The following is a 27,484-nucleotide window of genomic DNA, read 5'->3' on the forward strand; positions in this document are numbered from 1 at the left end:
ATGTTGTCTTGGATTTTTCGTATTACATGTTTGAGCAAGGTAGTGATTATGCTTGTACCACACTTTAGCTGTCTTCAGTTTTGGAAGAGACTTTTTTTTTTTCTAATTACTTAAGGCCAAAGGTTTAAATTGGGTGAGATTTCACAAGAGTCTATACTGATATGCTTTTTTTTTTTTTTTGAGAGTTCTAGAGTGAAAAATGTCCTTGACTTACATAAAAGAAGTAAAGTATTTTTTTTAATTGACTATTAGTTGAAGAGTAAGAACAGAATATCAGGCCTTACTACGTAAGATGAGGATGATGATGATAATGACAGTGACAATGGTGTTAATGATGATACCTGCATTTATTAAGCTTATACCATGTTCCAGGCACTGTACTAGGTACTTTTTCATGAATTATCTTATTTAGACCTCATGGAAGTTTATGAGGTGGGTATTATTATTATTATTATCTACATTTTATTGACATTTAGAGATGTTAACTAATGTGTGTATTAGCAAGTAAGTGAGGAATTCAGGATTCTAACTCTAGGAGTATGACTCTTAACTGCTACACTCTATTGGGAGAGATTGTCTTTGGAAATGAGAGATATTTTATCATTCCAAGGAAGAAGAGTTCCTATCCAGGTACTGGGGTTACTGGTATACTTCAAGGCTGAGTCATACATACATACATACATACAGGTTTTGATTAGATCATAAGTAGTTTACTAGAGGACACCTCACCAGAAACACATGCATGACTTCATGCTCAAATACCATAGAGTCCTTATGCTAGGGACGCATAGAATAATGGAAAGGAATGAAATTCACATATATTGATGACTAATTAGATGCCAGGTTCTATGATAGGATAATATATTAGCTCATTTAACTTTCACAATAATCCTATGGAATAGGTTTTGCTATAGATGAGGAAACCAATGCTCAAAGAGGTTAAGTGTGCAAGTAAACTCTTGTATACAGATCCATGTCTTTCTGTATCCAAATCCTGTAATAATTTTCCTGTGCAAGGTTAGTCTAGACCTCACTGGCCACTAGCCATCTAACTGACTTGGGATACATCATTTAAATTTCCTAGGTCTGACTTTCTTTCTCTCTGCAAATGAATAGAATAGGTTGATCATCGTTTGATGTGCTTATTGGTCATTTGTATATCTTCTTTGGAAAAATGTTTATACAAAGAGTTGCCACATGATCCAGCAATTCCACAGTTAGGTATATACCCAAGAGAAATGAAAATGTGCTTCCAAACAAAAACTTGTACACAACTATTCACAGTAGCGTTGTTCAAAGTAGCCAGAGGGTAGAAACAACCCAAATGTCCGTCAACTGATAAATGAATAAATGAATGTGGTAGATCCATACAGTGGAATACTGTTTAACAATACAAAGGAATGGAATACTGATACAGTATGGTAAACCTTGAAAATATTTGCTGAGTAAAAGAAACTGGTCACAAAATATCACATACTATCCCATTTATATGAAATGTCCAGAATATGCAAATCTATAGAGATAGAAAGTAGATTCGTGGTTTCCTTGGGTTGGAAATGGGATGGGGAGTGAATGCTAATAGGTATGTGGTTTCATTTGGAGAAGAGAATGTTCTAAAATTATATTATGGTGATAGTTGCACAATCCTGTATATATACTAAAAACAGTGGATTATATACTTTAAATGGGGGAATTGTATAGTGTCTGAGTTATATCTCAGTAAAGCTGTTTAAAAAATTAATAGGTTAAATTAGAGGAAGACTAAGTTTCCCTTTTTACTTCCTAGATTTTATAGATCTTTGATTCTTCAGTCTTAAAGATTAGACGATACAGTTCCAAACTGGGTTTGACATCAAATATGTAATGCTTTTCTTTCTACTTTTAATTACATTTGGAAAGGTATCTTGTTCAGAATTCCACACTATATTTTAATCAGTATTTTGTTCCATTACTTGATTTCCTTAATCATTTTGATTTTGGGAATTAACCCACATTTTATTTTATGCAGGATAGTCCTCATGAGACTGTGATCAATATCTACGTGTACATATTTGTTGTACCTAAGGTCTAGGATTTTCAACTAACATACAGGACACATTTTGACTTGCCTTATTTGAAACAAAACATACAAGCAAAGAAAGTAGGCCAGTAGAGAAAGAAAATCTCTTCTTACTTCTTATTGCATAATTCTTAAATGTTTGTACACTCTCAGGACTGTGAAAATCAAGGGTATTTTGGGATCTGTGTTACATTGTTGATACAAACTTTTTATATTTATGCAAGAAATATGTATCGGGGCTTCCCTGGTGGCGCAGTGGTTGAGAGTCCGCCTGCCGATGCAGGGGACACGGGCTCGTGCCCCGGTCTGGGAGGATCCCACATGCCGCGGAGCGGCTGGGCCTGTGAACCATGGCCGCTGAGCCTGTGCGTCCGGAGCCTGTGCTCTGCAACGGGAGAGGCCACAACAGTGAGAGGCCCGCGTACCGCAAAAAAAAAAAAAAAAAAAAGAAAGAAATATGTATCAGTAGTATTAAAATGTGACTTGGTTAAAATGCTTCTGGTTCTTGGCTAGGTTTGATCATTAGTATGTGTTCATGGGGATAATAGATCTGGTAGACGAATATGAGTTTTAATAAGGAAAACCAAATGTTACTTAACCTAGGAGTGTTTTTTCTTTCTTCATTTTTAAAAATTCTTTCCTCCTTTGCTCCTTTCTTTCCTCCCTCCCTTCCTCCCCCCTCCCTCCCCTTCCTCCCCCTTCCCTCCCCTCCCTCCCCCTCCCTCCCCTCCCTCCCCTCCCTCCCCCCTCCCTTCCCTCCCTCCCTTCCCTCCCTTCCCTCCCTCCCCTCCCTCCCCTCCCTCCCTTCCCTCCCTTCCCTCCCTCCCTTCCTTCCCTCCCTCCCTTCGTTCTCTCCCTCCCTTCCTTTTTTTTTTTTTTTTTTTTTTTTGCGGTACGGTACGCGGGCCTCTCACTGCCGTGGCCTCGCCTGCTGCGGAGCACAGGCTCCGGACGCGCAGGCTCAGCGGCCATGGCTCACGGGTCCAGCCGCTCTGCAGCACGTGGGATCTTCCCGGACCGGGCCATGAACCCGTGTCCCCTGCATCGGCAGGCAGACTCTCAACCACTGAGCCATCAGGGGAGCCCCCTTCTCATTTTTAATTTGGAGGATTTGAGGAAATTATGCTGCTGTGGATCAGGATTCCTGGATCCATCGCTGTCTTTCTGATCTAACTTCTACAAACCTCAGTTTTCTCTAAAGTGAGGGCCAGTAACCCGTCCTGTCTAGCTCCTGGAGCTGTGGTTGGCATCCACTTAGATAATCACAGGATTACAAATGGAAGAAAAACAATTAGGATTAGATTTAAACAACTTCTTCAGTAATTGACTTATTATTATCTATAGTGTAGAAGATAAAAGCAGTACAATTACAAAGCCTCTAGAGGTTTATGACTTAGTTTGGGGAAAGCAAAATATGGATTATTCAAACACCACAAAATAAAATGGACCATACAGCACACTAAGCCAGGAATGCTACTCACTTGGTTATTCCTACCCAGCTCTCCAAAATCTTGATTTGAATGGTTAGGTAGAAGCAAGAATCTACAGTAAGTAGAACAACAACTAAAGAGTTTCATCAGTTTAGACTTTTATAAAAATGATAAAGATTTGTTATTGATGGTTAAATCCTTACTCTAATGGGAAATACACAATGACATAAAAGATACACTGAAGAATTAGTGTCAGTGTCCCATTCCTCCTCTTAACAAACAGCTGATCTCCCTTAACTGAGGTGGTCCAACAGAATAATTTTGTCACAACAGGGTTCCTTTTGTTGTTCTTGTTCTTTTTGTCCATGTTGTTCTTGATCACTGCACAGTAGTCTGCCCTCGAGTGTTTGCTTCTGCCTGAAACCTGTATAACAACCCAGAGCATTTTCTGTTTCTCTGCTATGAGTGTTCTGTTTATTGTGGTCTCTCTGGTAGATTTGTTCTCTTGCTAGATTAGTGGTCTTCTGCTCTGGTGGTTGCAATCTCCATAAGCTATGGTCATGAAGATAGTGTTTTAAAAACATCCTTAGCCAGATAAGTAACTTTCTTTTTAGAACTGGGACTGAAATCAGATCCACACATTTGCACGGAATCATGCACTTCCTGTGTAAAGCCACTAAGCACCCCTTGCCCAGACCATTTTACCCCTAATTCCTCTTATTTGGATTATAAAAGCACAGAACGTGCATCATGCACTAGTATAGGTACAGAAAGACTTATTTCTGGCATGGGATACCTGGAGAGTTTTCATAGTAAAGATTGGATTTGAACTGAACCCTGAATGATGACTAGGATTTTTTTTTTTTTTTTTTAAGCGGTATGCGGGCCTCTCACTGCTGTGGCCTCTCCCGTTGCGGAGCACAGGCTCCGGACGCGCAGGCTCAGCGGCCATGGCTCACGGGCCTAGCCGCTCTGCGGCATGTGGGATCCTCCCAGGCTGGAGCATGAACCCGTGCCCCCCGCATCGGCAGGCGGACTCTCAACCACTGTGCCACCAGGGAAGCCCAATGAGTAGGATTTTGATAAAATTAGATGGTGGAGAAGAGAAAATTTGGAATGGGAAAGGAAGGAAAACACTCAAAGTAAAGACGTGGAAAAAGGAACACACTGGGGGGGTATGTTTGGTTCCTTTGAAGAAGTAGTGGGTTTCCTTTGCTGTGCAAAAGCTATTAAGTTTCATTAGGTCCCATTTGTTTATTTTTGTTTTTATTTCCATTTCTCTAGGAGGTGGATCAAAAAGGATCTTGCTGTGATTTATGTTATAGAGTGTTCTGCCTGTGTTTTCCTCTAAGAGTTTTATAGTGTCTGGCCTTACATTTAGGTCTTTAATCCATTTTGAGTTTATTTTTGTGTATGGTTAAACTTAAAAGCCTTTGCATAGCAAAGGAAACCATAAACAAGATGAAAAGACAACCCTCAGAATGGGAGAAAATATTTGCAAACGAAGCAACTGACAAAGGATTAATCTCCAAAATTTACAAGCAGCTCATGCAGCTCAATATCAAAAAAAGAAACAACCCAATCCAAAAATGGGCAGGAAACCTAAATAGACATTTCTCCAAAGAATATATACAGATTGCCAACAAACATATGAAAGGATGCTCAACATTACTAATCATTAGAGAAATGCAAGTCAAAACTACAGTGAGGTATCACCTCACAGCAATCAGAATGGCCATCATCAAAGAATCTACAAACAATAAATCCTGGAGAGGGTATGGAGAAAATGGAACCCTCTTGCACTGTTGGTGGGAATGTAAATTGATACAGCCACTATGGAGAACAGTATGGAGGTTCCTTAAAAAACTAAAAATAGAACTACCATACGACCCAGCAATCCCACTACTGGGCATGTACCCTGAGAAAACCATAATTCAAAAAGAGTCATGTACCACAGTATTCATTGCAGCTCTGTTTACAATAGCCAGGACATGGAAGCAACCTAAGTGTCCATCGAGAGATGAATGGATAAAGAAGATACGGCTCATATATACAATGGAATATTACTCAGCCATAAAAAGAAACGACATTGAGTTATTTGTAGTGAGATGGATGGACCTAGAGACTGTCATACAGAGTGAAGTAAGTCAGAAAGAGAAAAACAAATACCGTATGCTAACACATATATATGGAATCAAAAAAAATGGTTCTGAAGAACCTAGGGGCAGGACAGGTATAAAGATGCAGATGTAGAGAATGGACTTGAGGACACAGGGAGGGGGAAGGGGGAAGGGTAAGCTGGGACAAAGTGAGAGAGTGGCGTGGATATATATACACTACCAAATGTAAAATAGATAGCTAGTGGGAAGCAGCCACATAGCACAGGGAGATCAGCTCCGTGCTTTGTGACCACCTAGAGGGGTGGGATAGGGAGGGTGGGAGGGAAACACAAGAGGGAGGAGATATGGGGATATATGTATATGTATAGCTGATTCACTTTGTTATACAGCAGAAACTAACACACCATTGTAAAGCAATTATACTCCAATAAAGATGTATAAAAAAACAAAACAAAGAAAAAAGGACTTCCCTCGTGGTGCAGTGGTTAAGAATCCACCTGCCAATGCAGGGGACATGGGTTCAAGCCCTGGTCCAGGAAGATCCCACATGCTGTGGAGCAACTAAGCCTGTGTGCCACAACTACTGAGCCTACACTCTAGAACCGATGAGCCACAACTGCTGAGCCCACGTGCCACAACTGCTGAAGCCCGCATGCGTAGAGCCTCTGCTCCACAACAAGAGAAGCCACTGCAATGAGAAGCCTGTGCACCACAACTAAGAGTAACACCCGCTTGCCACAACTAGAGAAAGCCCACGCATAGCAATGAAGACCCAGTGCAGCCAAAAAGAAAGAAATAAAATTAAGAGAGAAAAAAAGGAAGTAATGGGAACATTTTGAGAGACCCTGTATTACGTACACACACACACACACACACACACACACACACACACACACACACACGAGAGCTGATGGTGTAAGATCCAATCCAAAACCCAGCAGCTTGAGACCCAAGAAAACGCCAATGTCCCAACTCAGTCAGGCCAAGGCAATTCCCTCTTACTCACCCTTTTGACCTTCAATTGATTGGATGCGGTCCCCCCACATTAGGGAGGGTGATCTGCTTAACTCAGTCTACTGATTGAAAGGTGAATCTCATCCAGGAACACACTCACAGACACATTGGAATAATGTTTGGCCAAATGTCTGGGCACCCAGTGGCCCAGATAAGTTGACACATAAAATTAACAATCACAGACCGATATCAAATGGAGTAAAATCAGTGGAAGCATCACTACAGAGGGTTAAGGATAACAGAGAGAATGATACAAAATGACATGGACAATGACATGGACAATTAGAAAAATATTACAAAGCTTGATATTTCTTATTAATAAGTTTATATAATGGACTTACCATTTGGTTTAATTTTTAAGAAAAGTGTTTATTTTTGTCTCCCCTTTCAGATGTTGAATATGGAATAACTTTTTTCCTGCCTCTTTGTTTTGTTAACAGTATTAACACAGGGTGCTTTCCCCAGTTCTTTCTACTTGAGCCTATACTGAAACTTTGAGCTTTAAAAGTGATATAAACGTCATGGGCTCTTTAAATGAAAATATAAAACGGTAACCATCTCCTTATTTAAAGTGAAATGTCTTTTCCCATAGTTTCTTGTGTTTTTCCCTACAAAAAACACTTGCTATAATATCACCCAGCTAAATTGACATCCATCTCTAAAGCCAAGCTTTGTAAGTCTAGGGCTTTGTGACTTTGGATGTCACATTGGGGATTTGAGTATCCGTATGGTCCAAATATTCAACTTCGATGACCGTGGCAAGTAGGAATCATGGTTATGAGGATAGATTTTTTAGAAGAGAACAAATATTTGTACAGTGAAAGTTACCACAGTCAGAGCCTACTTGAGGATTCTCATTTTACCAGATGCTAATAGCTTATGTGGCTGTAGAAGTTGCCCCAGTGATGACATAGACTTTGGTTTCAGTCCCACATGAAGCTGATGGCCACAGTTTACTGGGTCAGGTTCCTCTTAATGAGTAAAATGCAACTTAATATTTGGAGGTTTCAAGTGAATCCCAAAAGTCTCTTAGCAGAATAAGTTCTACACTTTGAAAAATATATTTTTCATTCATTAGAGCACTATATTAGTTATTTTTGTGACATGTCTCTTTAATTGCTTTGAAACAACTAATACCTCTTTGTGGTGGTTATCTGGTTTAATCACCTCCAGTTACACAGCAGTCCAGGTAGAGATGAAATTAAACTCTAAATTTACAAATAACACATAGTTTTTAGAGTATCTCTTGCTTATTTTTCAGGGGGTACAATCTTGTTAGACCAAAAAGTAACCCACACATAGAGGCAGAGGTGAAGAATCCTTCTAGGGCAGTATACCTTTCAGAATGAGAGAATAAAGCAGAGGTTGGTTTTGTGAATGTGTTTTTGAGTAAAATGCTAAACTCATGGAATATTGAAGGAATTGCCCAAGTATGAAGATGGGCTTTGCCTTTTATCTTTAAACAGTTGTCCTCTGACCAGCACTGACTCTTTTAAAAAAATGTAGAGTACTATTTTAAAATTTCATGGCAATGCCCTTCTATTCTACCTGAAATGTGCTGATTTGGATAACTCCATCCTTGGTCTTCTGCAGTGACGTGCTGATAAATGCTTAGCAACCAGCTCCTCAGGGGCGGTGGGGAGGAAGGCTGATCTGTAGCATTTGCCATTTTCCATGGTGTAAATTCTCCCACCATAGCCAATTTCAGGCTGCCAGCATCATCATCAACCAGCTTGAGATTTCACCATCAGCTCCTGTAAGCTGGTCCATGCCATCCCCAGCATGGCACTGGCTCCCCTATATTATACTTCTAACACCTAAATACCACTACTCGCAATACATAAAATACCACCCCCCTCCCTTTGCTAAAATTTTACATCTGAAGTTTTGGGGATGTTTTACTTATCCACGGTGCCATGTGTCCCTGTTTTCTCTCCTAGCAACTTTAGATCTCTGATCACAGCAGTTTAACAAAATAACCTTCTTTAACTTTTTTGTTATTGATAGATGTCATGAGATATTTGGGACCACTCACTCCTTCAGATGAACCAAATGTTAGAAAATGTTAGCATGACTATTTTTTTAGTTACAATAAACTATACTATTCAGTGCTTTTCATCTCCAGTATTGGTAATGGAGTTCTGTCTGGGATATAATGTAGAGAAAATGATAGCATGTTTATTCCTTATAATTGGGGAAATACTAGAGAGGGGACCAGGAACTGAGATTTATATTACGGAAGGGAGAGAATGCGTGAGTAAATTACAATCTTTATAAAAATTAAAGTAGATTACAATGAACTTTTTGAGCATTTTAAGACTTTATAGAGTTGAGAAACTAGAAGTTAGAACAGATTCAATATGCAGTGCTGCTATCTTTTAAATTATTGTTCTTTCTTTGTTTCCATAGCTCTTTAGAGAAAGAAAGATCTGATGATGTCTTTCTGGAGCATAGTTACAAGTGCTTTTTGTTTTATTTTGTTTACACGGTCTTTTAATACGGATTCCTGGTTTGGCAAAATGTAAGTGGAAACAATTTCAAACTTCTGTAACTTAGATTTGTTGAGCCTGAGGTTGGTATTTCTTCACAAATACTGATGCTTTTTCTTTTCTTAAAATAACAGAAGCTTAAAAAAAAGAATTGTGTAAAGAGAGAAGTGTATTTTGTTTGGCCTCGCTAATATGGGCTCCATCCAGCCCATATTTTCTGACTCTGATCATGCCCTGAAGCAGCGAAAGGGTAGACGTTTTTAAAATGAGATTTGAATTTGGGTATTTGCATTCCTTTCAGTTTTTGATTATGTTGTTAGCCCTAGTTGGTCCAGCACTGGGAAGCTTGAGTGAATTTCCTTAATGAAACTTAACAGTAGGGAATCTGTGTTGTTCAAAATTTGCTTTGCTAGTGGCTAATCTGGAAAAGACTCCTTTTTTAATACAATTGCTTTTTTTGATGTGGTCTGCCTTCTCAACATACTGTTTATTCAGACAGTATTTATTGATACATGGTAGACAATTTCATAAATAAAGGCAGGCTATTCAAGAATGGTGACGTAAAAAAATAAAATGGTGACCCAAATTAAATTTTTTTAAAAAAGGAATAGGTCAACTTCATTACTGGCTTGAACTAGTTAGGACATCCTATGGGAAAGTGATCCACTTTTGTGACATAATCGATTTGTGCATCACAAATAGAAATGTCAAGCCTAAAATTTGCACTGTATTTTTTCTATGCTTTGATCTTTGTTTTAAATTAGAATACATCTTCCACAACTCAGTTGTGACCTCAGTCATCTCCTTTACGTGGATATAGCAAAGCACCAAGGAAGCCTGTCCAGGGTCACACAGGGAGCGGAGCAGAGCCAAAGCACATGCCAAGGAATTGCCTCTTCGTGCTGCCCTCGGCTAGTGCTAGTGTGCTAGCTGCGTGGTTTCGATAGTGGTCTTAATTGAGACTTTTCCCCCAAGTACTTGGCAGACATAAAAAGCACATGTAAACAGTATACACATTCCATTTACTCTGAAACTGAGCTCCTTGTGGAATACAAATTAGCACCTATGCTCCAGCCACAGCCCACCCTCCAGCAGGGGAGCCGTACAGATTGTGCAGAGGACGTACAGTTTGCTGTCCAGCATCAGTAGCAACCTTTTCAGCACTGAGACAGTGGTGAGGCCCAGCACTCTGAGTGACAGTTATTGTCGGCCTAATTCAATAAATACTTAAATACTTTTCTAAAATCAAGTACTGTGTGAGGGGAGTGGGAAGAACATCAAAAGGAAAAATAGGAGGCAGAAAGAATGGAAGAAAAAGAGGAAAACTATGAAAAGGAGAGGGAGGGGAAAGAGGCACTGCTCACTGGGCTTTGAAGTCAGAAAGATGGATTCAAATCTCAGCTTTATACTTTCCCAACTCTGCATTTCACTTAAATCTCGGACTGTTACCCAACTGTATTAAAGGTGAACAATAATGAGAAATCATTATTTATGAAATAATGAAAATCCGTATTCATAATGGTGGTGGCCAGCTTATGCGTTCTTCTTTGCTGACTTCAGTGCATCAGTTAGGATTTGGTTTGGCTGCATTGTGACAGGGACCTATACAAAGTTTACAAGATTTTATTCTGTCACATAAAGACGTTCAGAGACAGGCAGTCTAGGGCCCTTAAGGTGGTTTCTTAAGTTGTAAGAGCCTTGGCTCCTTACGGCTTTTTATTCAGCCATCCCTCATCTTCAGGGTTCGTTGTGGCTGCTGGGGTTCGGCAATTACATCTTTGTTTCAGGGAGCAGAATGGATGAAGTACAGAAGGAGGGCTTTACCTTGTAAAAATCTCCTTGGAAAGGAGTTTTCCAGAAGTATCATGTGACCTTCTGTTTACATCTCATTGACCAGAACTTAATCTAGGCCATACGTACCTACAAGGAGCCTGGGAAGTGTGGGTTCACCCCTTTTTTTTTTTTTTTTTTGAGCTTTGTTTATGGGCTGCAGGGAGAACCACTGTAATCCTTAGAAAAATGTCTCGGAAGTTAATACTGTTATTATTAGTAATAATAATATTAACTCACATTTAAGGGGTCTCAGGTACTATGTTCAGAAATTTATATGAACCATCTCATTTTATGTTCCTTTGATGTAGGCGTTATTATACCTATTTAACAGAAAAGAAATTGTAGTTTGAAAAAGTTAAGTAGTTTGCCCAATGTTATGTCAGTAGTAAGTGGTGGAGCTAGAGCTCAGACCCAGGCTTGTCTTTTTCTAGATCCCAAGCATTTAATCACTACTTTGTCTCGGACTTATCAAGTTTTAACTTGATAGTTTATCCATGTCCACATGAGGTGTTTTAAAACCTTTTATCCTATTTGTGTGGTATTATAGTCTTCAGCTCTCCACACTTTTCACCCAACACACACACACACACACACACACACACACACACATATACTTCTCTCATGTATTTTTCTCAAATCTTTCAGTATTTCTATGCTTACGTAAAAGAATGCGACTTTTAATACTTGGTTAGTTCATTGTCAGTTGTCTTCCTGTATTTTGGTCAGGAGTCTGCTGTTCGAGTTTTTGGCAGTTTATTTACTGAGCACTCTCTTTCTCCCAGATGCAGCCCTAAAAGCTATTAGGGAGAACAGGGTGAGTAAGAAAAGGTCCCTACCCTGAAGGCATTTACAGTATAATTTTTTATAGAATGGATTTTAGAGAAGCCTCTTAACGTCAAATTATACTATGACACTCCATGTAAATCACAACTGACCTAGATGTACACACCCATTTGTCCTTATAATTACAAGTGATTCATCATTACTTCTAAATGACCACCTGTTCCTTCAAAACATTCCTAAGACATTAGGTAAATAGGCAATTCTATTTTCATACTCTTTGTATTTTCCCCTTAAACGACATGGCTAATATTATTGTTGTAGTAATAAGAGTTTAATCTTAATATACATAAAGAGAATATTAAATTGACTATAATACCTATTATGTTGAAATGTATATTAAAAAAATGAATTTCTATTTTATGACATTTTAAATAGTGGCAGAAATAATATACATACATGTGTATTAGAAGCTCAAATCAAACGGGGACTAGTGTCACATTTGAGACCAGAGCCTGACAATATAAGCCTGTGTAGGGTTTATTGTTGGTGTACATTTTTACAAGATCAGAGAAGAAAGATATTCCACCTGATAGGTTATGGAAAAGGGAGCATTACCCAGGGATGTGAGGTTGGTGACTCCATCCTACAAGACTTCCATTTAATCCATTCTTTGTACCTGGAAATCGGATATCGAGAGAAGGGACAGACAAGGATTCTTGTTCTGGCCATTTCTCTGCTTTGTTTCTAGTGCACATTCTGCTTAGAGTTATTTTTTTTTAAAGAAGTCATTTTTCCCCCTATTTGGGAGCTACTTACAAATTATTTTGCTCTGTTTCCTGATTATCTACAGAAACATTTTGTTTCATAATGGAAAGGAGAATTTTTAATCAGCATAAATATACCATCTGCCCCTGAGATTTGCCTAGATGCATTCATTCCTAGTCTTTAAGGTACTTTGTTAACAGAGCTCCATCAGTTCTTTTTTGCTTAGGTTATTTGGCATATATCATGTCTCCTGACATTTATCAGTAATGAGTCTCCAGGCTCTCCTAATAGTCCTTTTTATCTTGACCTAATTAACTTTATCTGATCATGGAAAACTTATATTTTCTAATTATCCTTGAGATAATGGGCTTCATTATTACCTTGAATGAATTTTACATTGCAAACTTAACACCATTTTGTTCCTAATGATAATGAAAAATTGCACTTACATCGAGTTTTAAAATTAAACAAACAGAATTTTTAAAGGCCTTTCTACATTACATGCAATCCTTACTGCAAAACTGAGGGAAATGGTTTATGCTCATTCATGGTTTCATGTCACGAAGGATTCTGCAGTAAACATGACAGACCTGGTTTCCTCCTTCCTATCACTTTATGGTGGAGAAATGTTTATTATGAATGAAGGAGGCGTGTTTTTATAAGAAATTTATAGCCCAGAGAACTTAAGTGTCTTGCCCTGAGTCATTGTATGTGATAGAATTTATCTGGGTGTGTGATCAATGACCAAACTGGAAAGAAAGTAAGAAGGAGATGGTAAAGAGTCTTGGAAAACTGACCAAAGGGTTGGAATGTTTTTTCTGTAGATAACAGGTAGCCATTAGAGGCTTTGGATTGGAGTGGAAATGTAGTCAAAGCTTTTAGAAAAAAAAAATTCTGATAGTGAGGTGCCATTCAGTGAATAAGGTTGTAGAGACGTGGAACAGCTGAGAAACTATTAATAATTACACGTTTAAGAGAAAACCCTGAAATGATGGAATGAATGATAGGCTGGGATGGGACAAATAGAGGAGACACTCTAATGAGAAAATGGGGGAGGACTTGGTAGCTGATTACATAGAAGGAAAAGAGAAGCCAATGATGTTTGAAAGAAAAACTTGGTAATAACCGATAGCAGTAAGAGCAAAGAGCATCAGTTAAGAGAGAAGCCCAAATGTCCATTCAGGGGGCTTCTTTCTGAGATCCTATCTTTGATGACTGTATTTCCTAAAGCCAGGAACAATGTTCCTTCCTGCTGTCTTCATTCTGCATCCAATCTAAGCGTGGCTTCCTCTCTTCTGGTCTGTCCTGAGGGAAGAAGGAGAAATTCTCCCGAAGATTTGAAATTATGAGAAAACGGAGCGAAGGTTTTCACTCCAAAGTGGGTCTTTCCCTGCATGTGTGAAATGATAGGACCGCTAGACAGGTGTGTGCCATGTACGGAGTGTTGACTGAGTGGGTTGCTTCCTAGGCATTTTTTGTCGACCACAACTCGCGTACCACCACCTTCATCGATCCCCGGCTCCCGCTTCAGAGCAGCAGACCCACGAGCGCGCTGGTGCATCGACAGCACCTGACCAGGCAGCGCAGCCACAGCGCAGGCGAGGTGAGTCCTGAGCCTTAGCGACCGACCTGTTGGCTGATAGAAGCACGGGATGTGGGGTTTATGGAATCGTGCTGGCTCTTTCTTATTGTTTTGTTTTTCTAGTTTGATTTAGAGACTGTCATTTGGAGGCTGAAAGTGTTGGAATGTTAACGGGGTTTCTCTGGAAACTCAAAGAGCCTAAATTACAGGTTTAAAAAGTAGGACATGTGAGGAAAGGTTGAAGAAATTAGAGATTTAGAAAAAAAAAAAATTCAGTGGATGGTGAGGGAATTCATAATGCAATACAGTGTTCACGAGAGGATGATGATGAGCCCTTTTGCATACCTAAGAGCAGCTTCATAGGAAGGAAGGAATGTAACTTTTTTAGGGGATTAAAATTAGGTTAAAGATAGGGAAGTTTCTTAAGTGAGGATTGCTGGATTAGATTAAGATCTTCGGCCAATGCTATGGGGTTGTGGCATCCTCACTAATATTCTTTAAAGTTAGGATATGTATGAGGGTTGATTTATGTACTCTTAAGTGCTCAGAGAAAATGGGTAGCATTAAGAATTACTAAAAGCTCTACCGTACTCTATTATACTTTGCTAGTTTGCAGTGTCCCATGGTAACCACATGAGGGCTCTCTAATAATCTAACCAGAAAAAAAAAAAGAAAGAAAAAGAAAAAAGAGAAAAGAAATAATCTCTTCCTGTTTCCCTTTTTCTGTAGCAGGTTAAATAAATAAAACAGGAATGTTTTAGGTCACATATTTTCTCCTTAATAAAGACTTATGCTTTGAATGTCATATATTATCACTTGATATATACATTGTTTCTAAAAATTCCCTTAGACAAGAAGAATTAAGATTCTTTTCCTGCATGCCATTTCCACGTTCCATCTATGTGCATATCATATTTTCAGTATTATATTGTATGTCAAATATTTTTGTAGCTTCTATTATAAGAAAAGATTATGAATGTAATAAATAACTGGATTTGATTCATCAAAATTCCACTCTTGGAATTTCCCCTCATGATTTACATACTGGCTCTAATGATTATGTGTGTTTGCTGGTTGTAAGTGAAGACATAGAAGAGTACACACGAGAAGCTCACATAAAAATGTTATATAAATCTATTGCAGGATGAGGTATGCACAAAAATATTCATGTTTTATGAGTAGCTAATAAATCTCTACCTGGCTGTCATATAAAACATTAGTGGTGAACTGGATGATGCTAATAGCATTCATCTAAAAAGCAGAACAGACCTCTCACCTTTGGACCTTGTGCGTGATATGTAGCATATCAGGGCCCTGCCTCGTTTTATCACACAACCAGTGCACTTTAGATGCTTGCCTTATTTGACGTCACAATATGACGCTGGCTGTTCAGTCTGATCAGGACTACGTGCATGGGATTAGTAGCTATACTTATATTTTCTTTCAACTCCTCTGCCTCAGAACTTGAATTAGTTTCATGGTCTAGCAGTAGGGATACTAAGGTACACATTAAAATTTGAATGAGAACTTCTCTTCTTATTGACGGAAGCTGAGCAGTGGAACAGAGACGACCCCATAAAGACTCAGCATTCAGTCTCGGCGTTGTTAAACCCTTGAGGGGAATGTGCTTTCTGGCCCAGCTGTCGGAAGCACGCACATCCTGCAGTAATACAGACGTTTATCACAGCTTGCCCACTGATAATGGTCTGGTTTGATGTCTGGTTTGAAGAAGCAGGGTGTCAAGGAGAAGACCTTTGGCTGTTCTGGGAAATGATGACACAAGGCAACTTACTGACAGGAGGGAAAGTATACGTTGGTAGATTGAAATGATAAGTTTGGTGACTGACAAGGTATAGTTAATGATTGAATCTCTCCCAAGAGGGGCTGACTTCATTTCTCAGAGCCAATAACTCAAGAGAAGCAGAGTGGGAAATTTCTGGTTACATTCACAAGTCTTCCCAGCCATTCTCTTAGACTTATTTAGCAAATATTCCAGGTAGTAGAAATTTTGGTATCTCTTCCATCCAACAAGTGAATACTTACTAAACACCTGTAGTGTAGAAACGTGGTTGGTGTGAGGGATACAAGTAAATAATGTATGTTCCTATGTTCTTATTAAGGAGAGAATATATAAAAGTAACCATAATCCAGATGTATAACAACACAAGCAAAAAATGCTTTATAGACTGTTAATAATGGCAGCTGCTTTAGAAATGTACCCCGAGTGCTGTGGGTGCTCAGAGAAGGTGACATTTCATGTCAGCTTGAAGGGAAGGGAAGGCTTCATCGAGGAGGGGCTGTTTGAACTACACATTGAAGAATGAGTGAGAACATTCTTGAAGGATAAACAAGCAGTCAAGTGTGGGGACGATATTTCCAGCTTTAGGGCCTTTAGAAAAACCCTCACTGAACACCTAACGGATGCAGTATGATAAAATGGTTGTGAGGGTTTGAATGGGTGGGAGTAGAAACTGTATTTTAAAAGTACCAATTTATAAATCCAGGAGGTTGTTTTGCCTTTTGTTCTCTTACTCTATTATTTAACTGTTCTACTGTTGTCTTAAAAGACTTCTGTAGTACAGGGGAAAAATGCTAAAACAGAAGCTAAAGCAGTGTTAGAGTTTTCTGGTAAGATTATTAATGGGCGTTTTTATTTATCTCCTTGTATGTATGAGTTTCTAAGCCTATAATCAGTATGTAACTAATTCAGGTTGGGGCAACCCTATTTAGCTCCTCCACACCTGCTGTGATTAGCTTGCTGGTGTGGGAGGTTCAAACCAGAAAAAGCTGTTGTACTGGGTGCTCTAATAGGCATGTAAAATTGCTTCTGAGGAGATAATATCCAACTCGGAAACCCACATGAAGACTGCTGGTCTTCAACCCCTCCTCTGCTGAGGCAGGGAATTCCCTGACCTGCCTTGGCCAAAAGAAGGTATATCCTGCACTGCCCGATGAATTTTGTACCACCAAAGTGTTCTCTCTGATTGTACTTTTGCAGGTTTGTGTTTTGTCAGGTAGAAGTTATTCCTGAGGAACAGGTATTCAGCATCTACATCCCCAAGAGGTGTAGGCATTTTGAGCTACTCCTGTACCACTTGGTCAACAGTTGCTGCCCTGGCCCCTCTCAGGGACGTTATACCCCAACCCATCCCCTCAATTCAGCAACTGAAGCAGAGCTTTTGAGAGTCCTGTGTCAGCTCTTCAGCTAGCCTCTGTTCTGATCAGTTGGTACTTAACAATGCTCATTGTCAAGTGTTCTGAACAACTTGCCTTGGGGTACTGATGTAAAGTATTCTAGGATTTGGTGCAGAACAAAAACACTGCTTGTGTTTGCAGGTAGGAGAAGATTCTCGACATGCAGGACCACCAGTTCTTCCCAGGCCATCAAGTACGTTCAATACAGTTAGTAGGCCACAGTACCAGGACATGGTTCCAGTGGGTATGTCATCTCTTTCCCAAAGTCTTTATCTTTGCTTTTCATGTCAGTGTGTACCATGCATTCTCTGCTGATACACTTCCCTATTGTCAGCCTGCTACATTTGCCCTGTACTGAAAAACTGCTGCATTATCCCTAAGAAATCGATTTGAGTCTCAAAACACTTATGTCTTGTAAAATCCTATAGGGTGAGAATTTTTTCTACTACTCTACCTTACCTGAGTAGAACTATTATATTAGATTGTTGAAGTTAAGGAAAAATAAGTTCTTAAGGCCGCTGTATTGTGTGGTCATTTTAAATTAGGCATTTGGACAAGCATTTATTTAGTATATATCTTAATGCTTGAGACAGCGTTTAAAAGGTGTGTGAGCCCACAAAGTAAGAAAGCAATGATGGCACATTCTTAAGGGGTTTTGTAGCAAATGCAAGACAGCAAAAGTCTCCAAAATTGTAAAATAAAAATAAATGAATGTAGGCAAATTGGCCTAAAGAACAACTTGAGTTGTTACTAAAATGATGAGGTTGAAGTAGATCAGTTTTCAAACCTAGAGCCCCTAAGTCAGGTGGAGTGGACAGACTGGCAGGAGGCCAGATGGGCTCCCTGTTCCATCTTAAATTTGAGCAACTCTCCATTTGTCTGGTTTTGCTTTAAAATTTTTACTTTTTTAAGAAAGACTTTACCATGAAATATAATGCAGTGCCCATGTCCTAAAAGGTTCGACAGTCACTGAATAAGAAGAAACCTTGGGTAGAAATTGAACAGTCTAAGTTTTATTATGCTGTTACTCATATGATACTAAATGCTGCACATAGAATTTTAAAGTACTATAAAATTGTTTAAAAAGTTATCTAGTCTCTGATCTTAGATAGAATGTAAAAACTGCTGACAAAACCTCAATTATAAAAATGTTTTTATTATATGTGGTGAAATGTGCAGTTAGGGACACTTTGAGTTTGACAATGGGATTCCATGTTAGCAGATAGTATTTTTTTTTATTTTATTTACATTTTACTAAAATTAGCATGATGCAGCTAAAATTTGAAGTGGCAAATGTCTAGAGAATTATACTTCTTTTGAGTGATATTTTGTTAAAGTAAGGCATGTTTCTTGATCATATTTATGAGCACAAGAGTATTGACTGAACTAGGATCTCTGATGTTTGAGAATTCAGACACTCAGTTCTGTAATTTAAATATATCTCTATTTCTGATTATAAATAAATGGAATCAAGATGAATTATCTTAAGTAAGCAAATTACTTTCTTGACAAAAGAGTATTAACAGAGCCTTTAGTAAACGTTAATTAAATTTAAAGTTTCTGTAAACATTAGCCAGCCTTGACTAAGATATAGATTTTCCTTTTAAAATATTATGTACATAATTGATGATGCTGGTCGTATTGTAGCTGTTGGTGTAGTTGGTTTGGTAAAGAGCTACCCTGTGGCTTAATGGCATTTATTTCTACGTAGAATTTGGGAATGGTTTGCCTCTGCATATTGGTAGTTGCTGCTGGCAACTACGGTATTTTAGCAACTCTTGCTCTACCTCTTCACCTCTGTAGGTGGCTGACATTTAATCAGAAGATGGTTTTCCATTTTTAACAATTGCTTATAAGGTTGATTTTCGTAAGCAGTAGCATAAAACAATCAGTATCTAGAATCTTGTTGGTGATCTCATCTTGCAATTTGATAATAAATATGGCTCATCAGATGAGTTTAATGAGTGCTTAAGTCAGTCATACCTAACAGATCTAAGTCCAATACTCATATAACAGGATAGACACAAATTGGAATTTAAGCATCTACAGTGGCGCTAAACTATGACTTTGAATACAAGGAATATTAACCAGAAAAACAAAACTTAAAAAGTCTGGATTTATGTGCATAAAATAACAGATTTTAAAATATTGTTACATATGTATGTTTTTTCAGCTTACAATGACAAGATTGTTGCATTTCTGCGCCAGCCCAACATCTTTGAAATTCTACAGGAGCGTCAACCTGATCTTACCAGGAATCACTCACTCAGGTAACCATAATATTGGTATTTAATTCAGGTTGCATAAGCCCCAACCATTAAATCTTCAGTAACACTGATAATTGTCTTGGAAATTCACTCTTGCTTTGTGGCATTCTGAACAAAGGCATCTTGTACACAGATACCTCGTTATTAATATCAGGTCAATGTAGTCCTGGCTTTTCTCTGTTAAGTATGAGGACTGAATGAAACTGACTAAAGAACCTGGAACCAACTTTAAAGAAGAAATATGAAAATTTCACAGCCAAGAATGCATCCTAGATGTGCAGATTATAACAAAAATAATAAGACACTGCCTATTAGAATGTAACTTGAGTAAACAAAAGTAACATAGAGTTTATTGAATTGAGATTTATAAAATCCTAGACTTGGTATTCACAATTTTCCATAATAAAAACACAGTGGAACCCAAGGAAGAAATCTGATCCTCTCCAGAGCCTAGCATTCCCCTGCAGGAACCCTTTCTTCTAAACAACTCTTCAGTGCATCACACTTTAAGCCCAGTTTTCCTTTCCTGAATACATGCTGTTCCTTTTCCTTGGCAACTCTTCTCTTCTTCTATGTTTGGCAAGATTTTTCTTTTTAAATTCAATGTAAGACGCCCCTCCTTGAAGCCTTTCGGCCCCACTGTGGACTCTCAGGCTCATGATCTAGTGTAGTATTTCTCAACTTTGGTGTGCTAGGCATCAGAGAGGTGGAGATGGAAAGACATGGGAGTTTCTGCTGAAAACCCTGCATAACTCAAAGCCCATTTGGTCACATGCCACGTTAACTGACAGGAATACGTTTGCCCAATGGTGCCATCCTGCCCCATGGCAGTGATTCTCAAATATTGCTCCACTAAGTTGCGTCAGGCTGTTTTTATCAGCATTACTGGGGAGTTTTATAAGGTACAGAATGCCAGGTCTTGCTTCCCCCAACTCCTCTCCCTTCTCTGAGTTTATACTCTCTGTCCTCCCATGCCCTGCCCAGAAATTTAATTCAGGAGGTCTGGGGTAGAGCTCAAGCATTTAATTTCTTAAAACCTCACTGTAGCTGGTTCGGGGTCTCTTCCCTCCGCCGTCACTGAACTGCCCCGGAGACCGAGGGGAGGGCGGCCTCACTGAGACTGCCGGCTCTGGAGGGGCCCCACCAGGCGAAGCCGCGACAGTCCTTGGGACTGCGGGCCAGTTGTTTCAACAAGTAACTTAAAAACAAAATGGAAAAACAAGGAGGTTTGTGCCTGAGATCATGTTGATGTGAAGCCAGGGATGGCCACCTTGTGCCAGTGAGTACAACTTGGAGGAGCTTCAAGATGGCAGAAGAGTAAGAGGCGGAGATCACCTTCCTCCCCAAAGATACACCAGAAATACATCTACACGTGGAACAACTCCTACAGAACACCTACTGAACGCTGGCAGAAGACCTCAGACCTCCCAAAAGGCAAGAAACTCCCCACGTACCTGGGTAGGGCAAAAGGAAAAAAAAAAACAGAGACAAAAGAATAGGGACGGGACCTGCACTAGTGGGAGGGAGCTGTGAAGGAGGAAAGGTTTCCACACACTAGGAAGGCCCTTCGCGGGCGGAGACTGCGGGTGGCGGAAGGGGGAAGCTTCGCAGGCACGGAGGAGAGCGCAGCAACAGGGGTGCAGAGGTCAAACTGGAGAGATTCCCGCACAGAGGATCGGTGGTCGGCACTCACCAGCCCGAGAGGCTTGTCTGCTCACCTGCCGGGGCCGATGGGGCCTGGGAGCTGAGTCTCGGGCTTTGGTCGGAGTACCGGGAGAGGACTGGGGTTGGCAGCGTGAACACAGCCTGCAGGGAGTTATTGCGCCATGGCTAGCCGGGAGGGAGTCCGGGAAAAAGGCTGGACCTGCAGAAGAGGCAAGAGACTTTTTCTTGCCTCTTTGTTTCCTTGTGCATGAGGAGAGGGGATTCAGAGCTCTGCTTAAAGGAGCTCCAGAGACTGGCGTGAGCCGCGGCTATCAGCATGGACCCCAGAGATGGGCATGAGACACTAAGGCCGCTGCTGCTGCCACCAAGAAGCCTGTGTGTGAGCACAGGTCACTATCCACACCTCCCCTCCCAGAAGCCTGTGCAGCCCGCCACTGCCAGGGTCGCGTGATCCAGGAACAACTTCCCCGGGAAAACACATGGTGCGCCTCAGGCTGGTGCAATGTCACGGCGGCCTCTGCTGCCGCAGGCTCGCCCCACACTCCGTACCCCTCCCTCCCCCCAGCCTGAGTGAGCCAGAGCTCCCAAATCAGCTGCTCCTTTAACCCCGTCCTGTCTGAGCGAAGAACAGATGCCCTCAGGCGACCTACACGCAGAGGCGGGGCCAAATCCAAAGCTGAAGCCCAGGAGCTGAGCGAACAAAGAAGAGAAAGGGAAATCTCTCCCAGCAGCCTCAGGAGCCACGGATTAAATCTCCACAATTAACGTGATGAACCCTGCATCTGTGGAATACCTGAATAGAAAAGGAATCATCCCAAATTGAGGAGGTGGAATTTGGGAGCAACGTTATATATATATTTTTTTCCCTTTTTCTCTCTTTGTGAGTGTGTATGTGTATGCTTCTGTGTGTGATTTTGTCTGTATAGCTTTGCTTTTACCATTTGTCCTACGGTTCTGTCTGTCGGGTTTTTTTATTATTATTACTGAAAAAAAATTTTTTTCTTAGTAATTATTTTTTATTTTACTAACTATATTTTATTTTATTTTACTTTATTTTATTTTTATTTATTTATTTATTTTTTTGGCGGTACGCAGGCCTCTCACTGTTGTGGCCTCTCCTGTTGCAGAGCACAGGCTCCGGACGCACAGACTCAGCGGCCATGGCTCATGGGCCCAGCCGCTCCGCGGCATGTAGGACCTTCCCGGACCGGGGCACGAACCCATGTCCCCTGCATCGGCAGGTGGACTCTCAACCACTGCGCCACCAGGGAAGCCCTATTTTATTTTATTTTATTTTATCTTCTTCCTTCCTTCTTTCTTTTTTTTCTCCCTTTTATTCTGAGCCGTGTGGAGGATAGGCTCTTGGTGCTCCAGCCAGGCATCAACTGTGCCACTGAGGTGGGAGAGCCAAGTTCAGGACACTGGTCCACAAGAGACCTCCCAGCTCCACGTAATATCAAACGGCAAAAGTCTCCCAGAGATCTCCATCTCAACACCAGCACCCAGCTTCACTCAAGGACCAGCAAGCTACAGTGATGGACATCCTATGCCAAACAACTAGCAAGACAGAAACACAACCCCATCCATTAGCACAGAGGCTGCCTAAAATCATAATAAGGCCACAGACACCACAAAACACACCACCAGACATGGACCTGCCCACCAGAAAGACAAGATCCAGCCTCATCCACCACAACACAGGCACTAGTCCCTTCCACCAGGAAGCCTACGTAACCCACTGAACCAACTTTAGCCACTGGGGACAGACACCAAAAACAACGGAAACTATGAACCTGTAGCCTGCGAAAAGGAGACCCCAAACACAGTAAGTTAAGCAAAATGAGAAGACAGAAAAACATAGCAGATGAAGGAGCAAGGCAAAAACCCACCAGACCTAACAAATGAAGAGGAAATAGGCAGCCTACCTGAAAAAGAATTCAGAATAATGATAGTAAAGATGATCCAAAATCTTTGAAATAGAATGGAGAAAATCACAAGAAATGTTTAACAAGGATCTAGAAGAACTAAAGAGCAAACAAACAATAATAAACAACAAAATAAATGAAAATTTCTCTAGAAGGAATCAATGGCAGAATAACTGAGGCAGAAGAACGGATAAGTGACCTGAAAGATAAAATAGTGGAAGTAATGACTGCAGAGCAGAATAAAGAAAAAAGAATGAAAAGAATTGAGGACAGTCTCAGCGACCTCTGGGACAACATTAAAGGCACCAACATTCGAGTTATAAGGGTCCCAGCAGAAGAAGAGAAAAAAAAGGGACTGAGAAAATATTTGAAGAGATTATAGTTGAAAACTTCCATAACATGGGAAAGGAAATAGTCAAGTCGAGGAAGTGCAGAGAGTCCCATACAGGATAAATCCAAGGAGAAACATGTCAAGACACATATTAATGAAAGTATCAAAAATTAAATACAAAGAAAATATTTTTAAGGCAGCAAGGGAAAAGCAACAAATAACATACAAGGGAATCCCCATAAGGTTAACAGCTGATCTTTCAGCAGAAACTCTGCAAGCCAGAAGGGTGTGGCAGGACATATTTAAAGTGATGAAAGGGTAAAACCTACAACCAAGGTTGCTCTACCCAGCAAGGATCTCATTCAGATTTACAGACAAGCAAAAGCTAAGAGAATTCAACGCCACCAAACCAGCTTTACAACAAATGCTAAAGGAACTTCTCTAGGCAGGAAACACAGGAGAAGGAAAAGACCTACAATAATAAACCCAAAACAATTAAGGAAATGGTAATAGGGACATACATATAGATAATTACCTTAAATGTAAATGGATTAAATGCTCCAACCAAAAGACATAAACTGGCTGAATGGATACAAAAACAAGATCCATATATATGCTGTCTACAAGAGATCCACTTCAGACCTAGGGACACATACAGACTGAAAGTGAGGGGATGGAAAAAGATATTCCATGCAAATGGAAATCAAAAGAAAGCTGGAGTAGCAATTCTCATATCAGACAAACTAGACTTTAAAACAAAGACTATTACAAGAGACAAAGAAGGACACTACATAGTGATCAAGGGATCAAACCAAGAAGAAGATTTAACACTTGTAAATATTTATGCACCCAACATAGGAGCCCCTCAATACATAAGGCAAATACTAACAGCCATAAAATGGGAAATCGACAGGAACACATTCATAGTAGGGGACTTTAACACCCCACTTTCACCAATGGACAGATCATCCAAAATGAAAATAAATAAGGAAACACAAGCTTTAAATGATACATTAAACAAGATGGACTTAATTCATATTTATAGGACATTCCATCCCAAAACAACACAATACACATTCTTCTCAGGTGCTCATGGAACATTCTCCAGTATAGATCATATCTTGGGTCACAATTCAAGCCTTTGTAAATTTAAGAAATTTGAAATCGAATCAAGTATCTCTTCCGACCACAAAGCTGTGAGACTAGATATGAATTACAGGAAAAAAAACCTGTAAGAAATACAAACATATGAAAGCTAAACAACACACTACTTAATGACCAAGAGGTCACTGAAGAAATCAAAGAGGAAATCAAAAAATACCTAGAAACAAATGACAATGAAAACACGACGACCCAAAACCTATGGGATGCAGCAAAAGCAGTTCTAAGAGGGAAGTCTATAGCTATACAAGCCTGCATTAAGAAACAAGAAACATCTCAAATAAACAACCTAACGTAACACATAAAGCAATTAGAGAAAGAAGAACAAAAACCCCCCAAAGTTAGCAGAAGGAAAGAAATTATAAAGATCAGATCAGAAATAAATGAAAAAGAAATGAAGGAAATGATAGCAAAGATCAATAAACCTAAAAGCTGGTGCTTTGAGAAGATAAACAAAACTGATAAACCATTAGCCAGACTTACCAAGAAAAAAAGGGAGAAGACTCAAATCAATAGAATTAGAAATGAAAAAGGAGAAGTAACAACCGACACTGCAGAAATACAAAGGATCATGAGAGATTACTACAAGCAATAAAATGGCCAATAAAATGGGCAACCTGGAAGAAATGGACAAATTCTTAGAAATGCACAACCTTCTGAGACTGAACCAGGAAGAAATAGAAAATATGAACAGACCAATCACAAGCACTGAAATTGACACTGTGATTAAAAATCTTCCAACAAACAAAAGCCCAGGACCAGATGGCTTCACAGGCGAATTCTATCAAACATTTAGAGAAGAGCTAACATCTATCATTCTCAAATTCTTCCAAAATATAGCAGAGGGAGGAACACTCCCAAACTCATTCTACGAGGCCAACATCACTCTGGTACCAAAACCAAACAAAGATGTCACAAAGAAAGAAAACAACAGGCCAATATCACTGATTAACATAGGTGCAAAAATCCTCAACAAAATACTAGCAAACAGAATCCAGCAGCACATTAAAAGGATCATAAATTATGATCAAGTGGGGTTTATCCCAGGAATGCAAGGATTCTTCAGTATATGCAAATCAATCAACCCGATACACCATATTAACAAATTGAAGGAGAAAAACCATACGATCATCTCAATAGATGCAGAAAAAGCTTTCGACAAAATTCAACACCCGTTTATGATAAAAAACCCTCCAGAAAGTAGGCATAGAGAGAACTTTCCTCAACATAATAAAGGCCATATATGGCAAACCTACAGCCAACATCGTCCTCAATGGTGAAACACTGAAACCATTTCCACTAAGATCAGGAACAAGGCAAGGTTGCCCACTCTCACCACTCTTATTCAACATAGTTTTGGAAGTTTTAGCCACAGCAATCAGAGAATAAAAAGAAATAAACGGAATCCAAATTGGAAAAGAAGTAAAGTTGTCACTGTTTACAGATGACATGATACTATACATAGAGAATCCTAAAGATGCTCCCAGAAAACTACTAGAGCTAATCAATGAATTTGGTAAAGTAGCAGGATACAAAATTAACGCACAGAAATCTCTTGCGTTCCTATACAGTAATGATGAAAAATCTGAAAGTGAAATTAAGAAAACACTCCCATTTACTATTGCAACAAAAAGAATACAATATCTAGGAATGAACCTACCTGCGGAGACAAAAGACCTGTATGCAGAAATTTATAAGACACTGATGAAAGAAATTAAAGATGATACAAATAGATGGAGAGATATACCATGTTCTTGTATTGGAGGAATCAACATTGTGAAAATGACTCTACTACCCAAAGCAATCTACAGATTCAATGCAATCCCTATCAAACTACCACTGGCTTTTTCACAGAACTGGAACAAAAAAATTTCACAGTGTGTATGGAAACACAAAAGACCCCAAATAGCCAAAGCAATCTTGAGAAAGAAAAACGGAGCTGGAGGAATCAGGCTCCTTGGCTATACTACAGACTATACTGCAAAGCTACAGTAATCAGGACAGTACGGTACTGACACAAAAACAGAAATATAGATCAATGGAACAGGATAGAAAGCCCAGAGATAAACCCACACACATATGGTCACCTTAGTTTTGATAAATGAGGCAAGAATATACAGTGAATAAAAGACAGCCTCTTCAATAAGTGATGCTGGAAAACTGGACAGCTACATGTAAAAGATTGAAATTAGAACACTCCCTAACACCATACACAAAAATAAACTCAAAATGGATTAAAGACCTAAATGTAAGGCCAGACACCATCAAACTCTTAGAGGAAAACATAGGCAGAACACTCTATGACATAAATCACAGCAAGATCCTTTTTGACCCACCTCCTAGAGAAATGGAAATAAAAACAAAAAGAAACAAATGGGACCTAATGAAACTTCAAAGCTTTCGCACAGCAAAGGAAACCATAAACAAGATGAAAAGACAACCCTCAGAATGGCAGAAAATATTGCAAATGAAGCAACTGACAAAGGATTAATCTCTAAAACATACTAGCAACTCATGCAGCTCAATATAAAAAAAACAAACAACCCAATCCAAAAATGGGCAGAAGACTTAAATAGACATTTCTCCAAAGAAGATATACAGATTGCCAACAAACACATGAAAGAATGCTCAACATCATTAATCATTAGAGAAATGCAAATCAAAAGTACAATGAGATATCATCTCACACTGGTCAGAATGGCCATCATCAAAAAATCTAGAAAGAATAAATGCTGGAGAGGGTGTGGAGAAAAGGGATCCCTCTTGCACTGTTGGTGGGAATGTAAATTGATACAGCCACTATGGAGAACAGTATGGAGGTTCGTCAAAAAACTAAACATAGAACTACCATACGACCCAGGAATC

At 39.6% G+C, this 27,484-nt stretch overlaps 1 protein-coding gene across 2 annotated transcripts in view; it reads left to right on the forward strand.

The window, feature by feature from the left end:
- HECW2 (HECT, C2 and WW domain containing E3 ubiquitin protein ligase 2) overlaps positions 1 to 27,484 on the forward strand; it is a 411,404-nt gene that overhangs the window by 310,298 nt on the left and 73,622 nt on the right. For both annotated transcript variants that reach the window (XM_060016380.1, XM_060016381.1), the window contains 3 exons: positions 13,962 to 14,096; positions 17,412 to 17,514; positions 19,444 to 19,540. In XM_060016380.1, coding sequence (XP_059872363.1) covers positions 13,962 to 14,096; positions 17,412 to 17,514; positions 19,444 to 19,540 — 335 coding nt within the window. The remainder of the gene's footprint in view (positions 1 to 13,961; positions 14,097 to 17,411; positions 17,515 to 19,443; positions 19,541 to 27,484) is intronic.

This window comes from Delphinus delphis, chromosome 7, assembly GCF_949987515.2.
Source record: "Delphinus delphis chromosome 7, mDelDel1.2, whole genome shotgun sequence".
NCBI classification, from domain to species: Eukaryota; Metazoa; Chordata; class Mammalia; order Artiodactyla; family Delphinidae; genus Delphinus; species Delphinus delphis.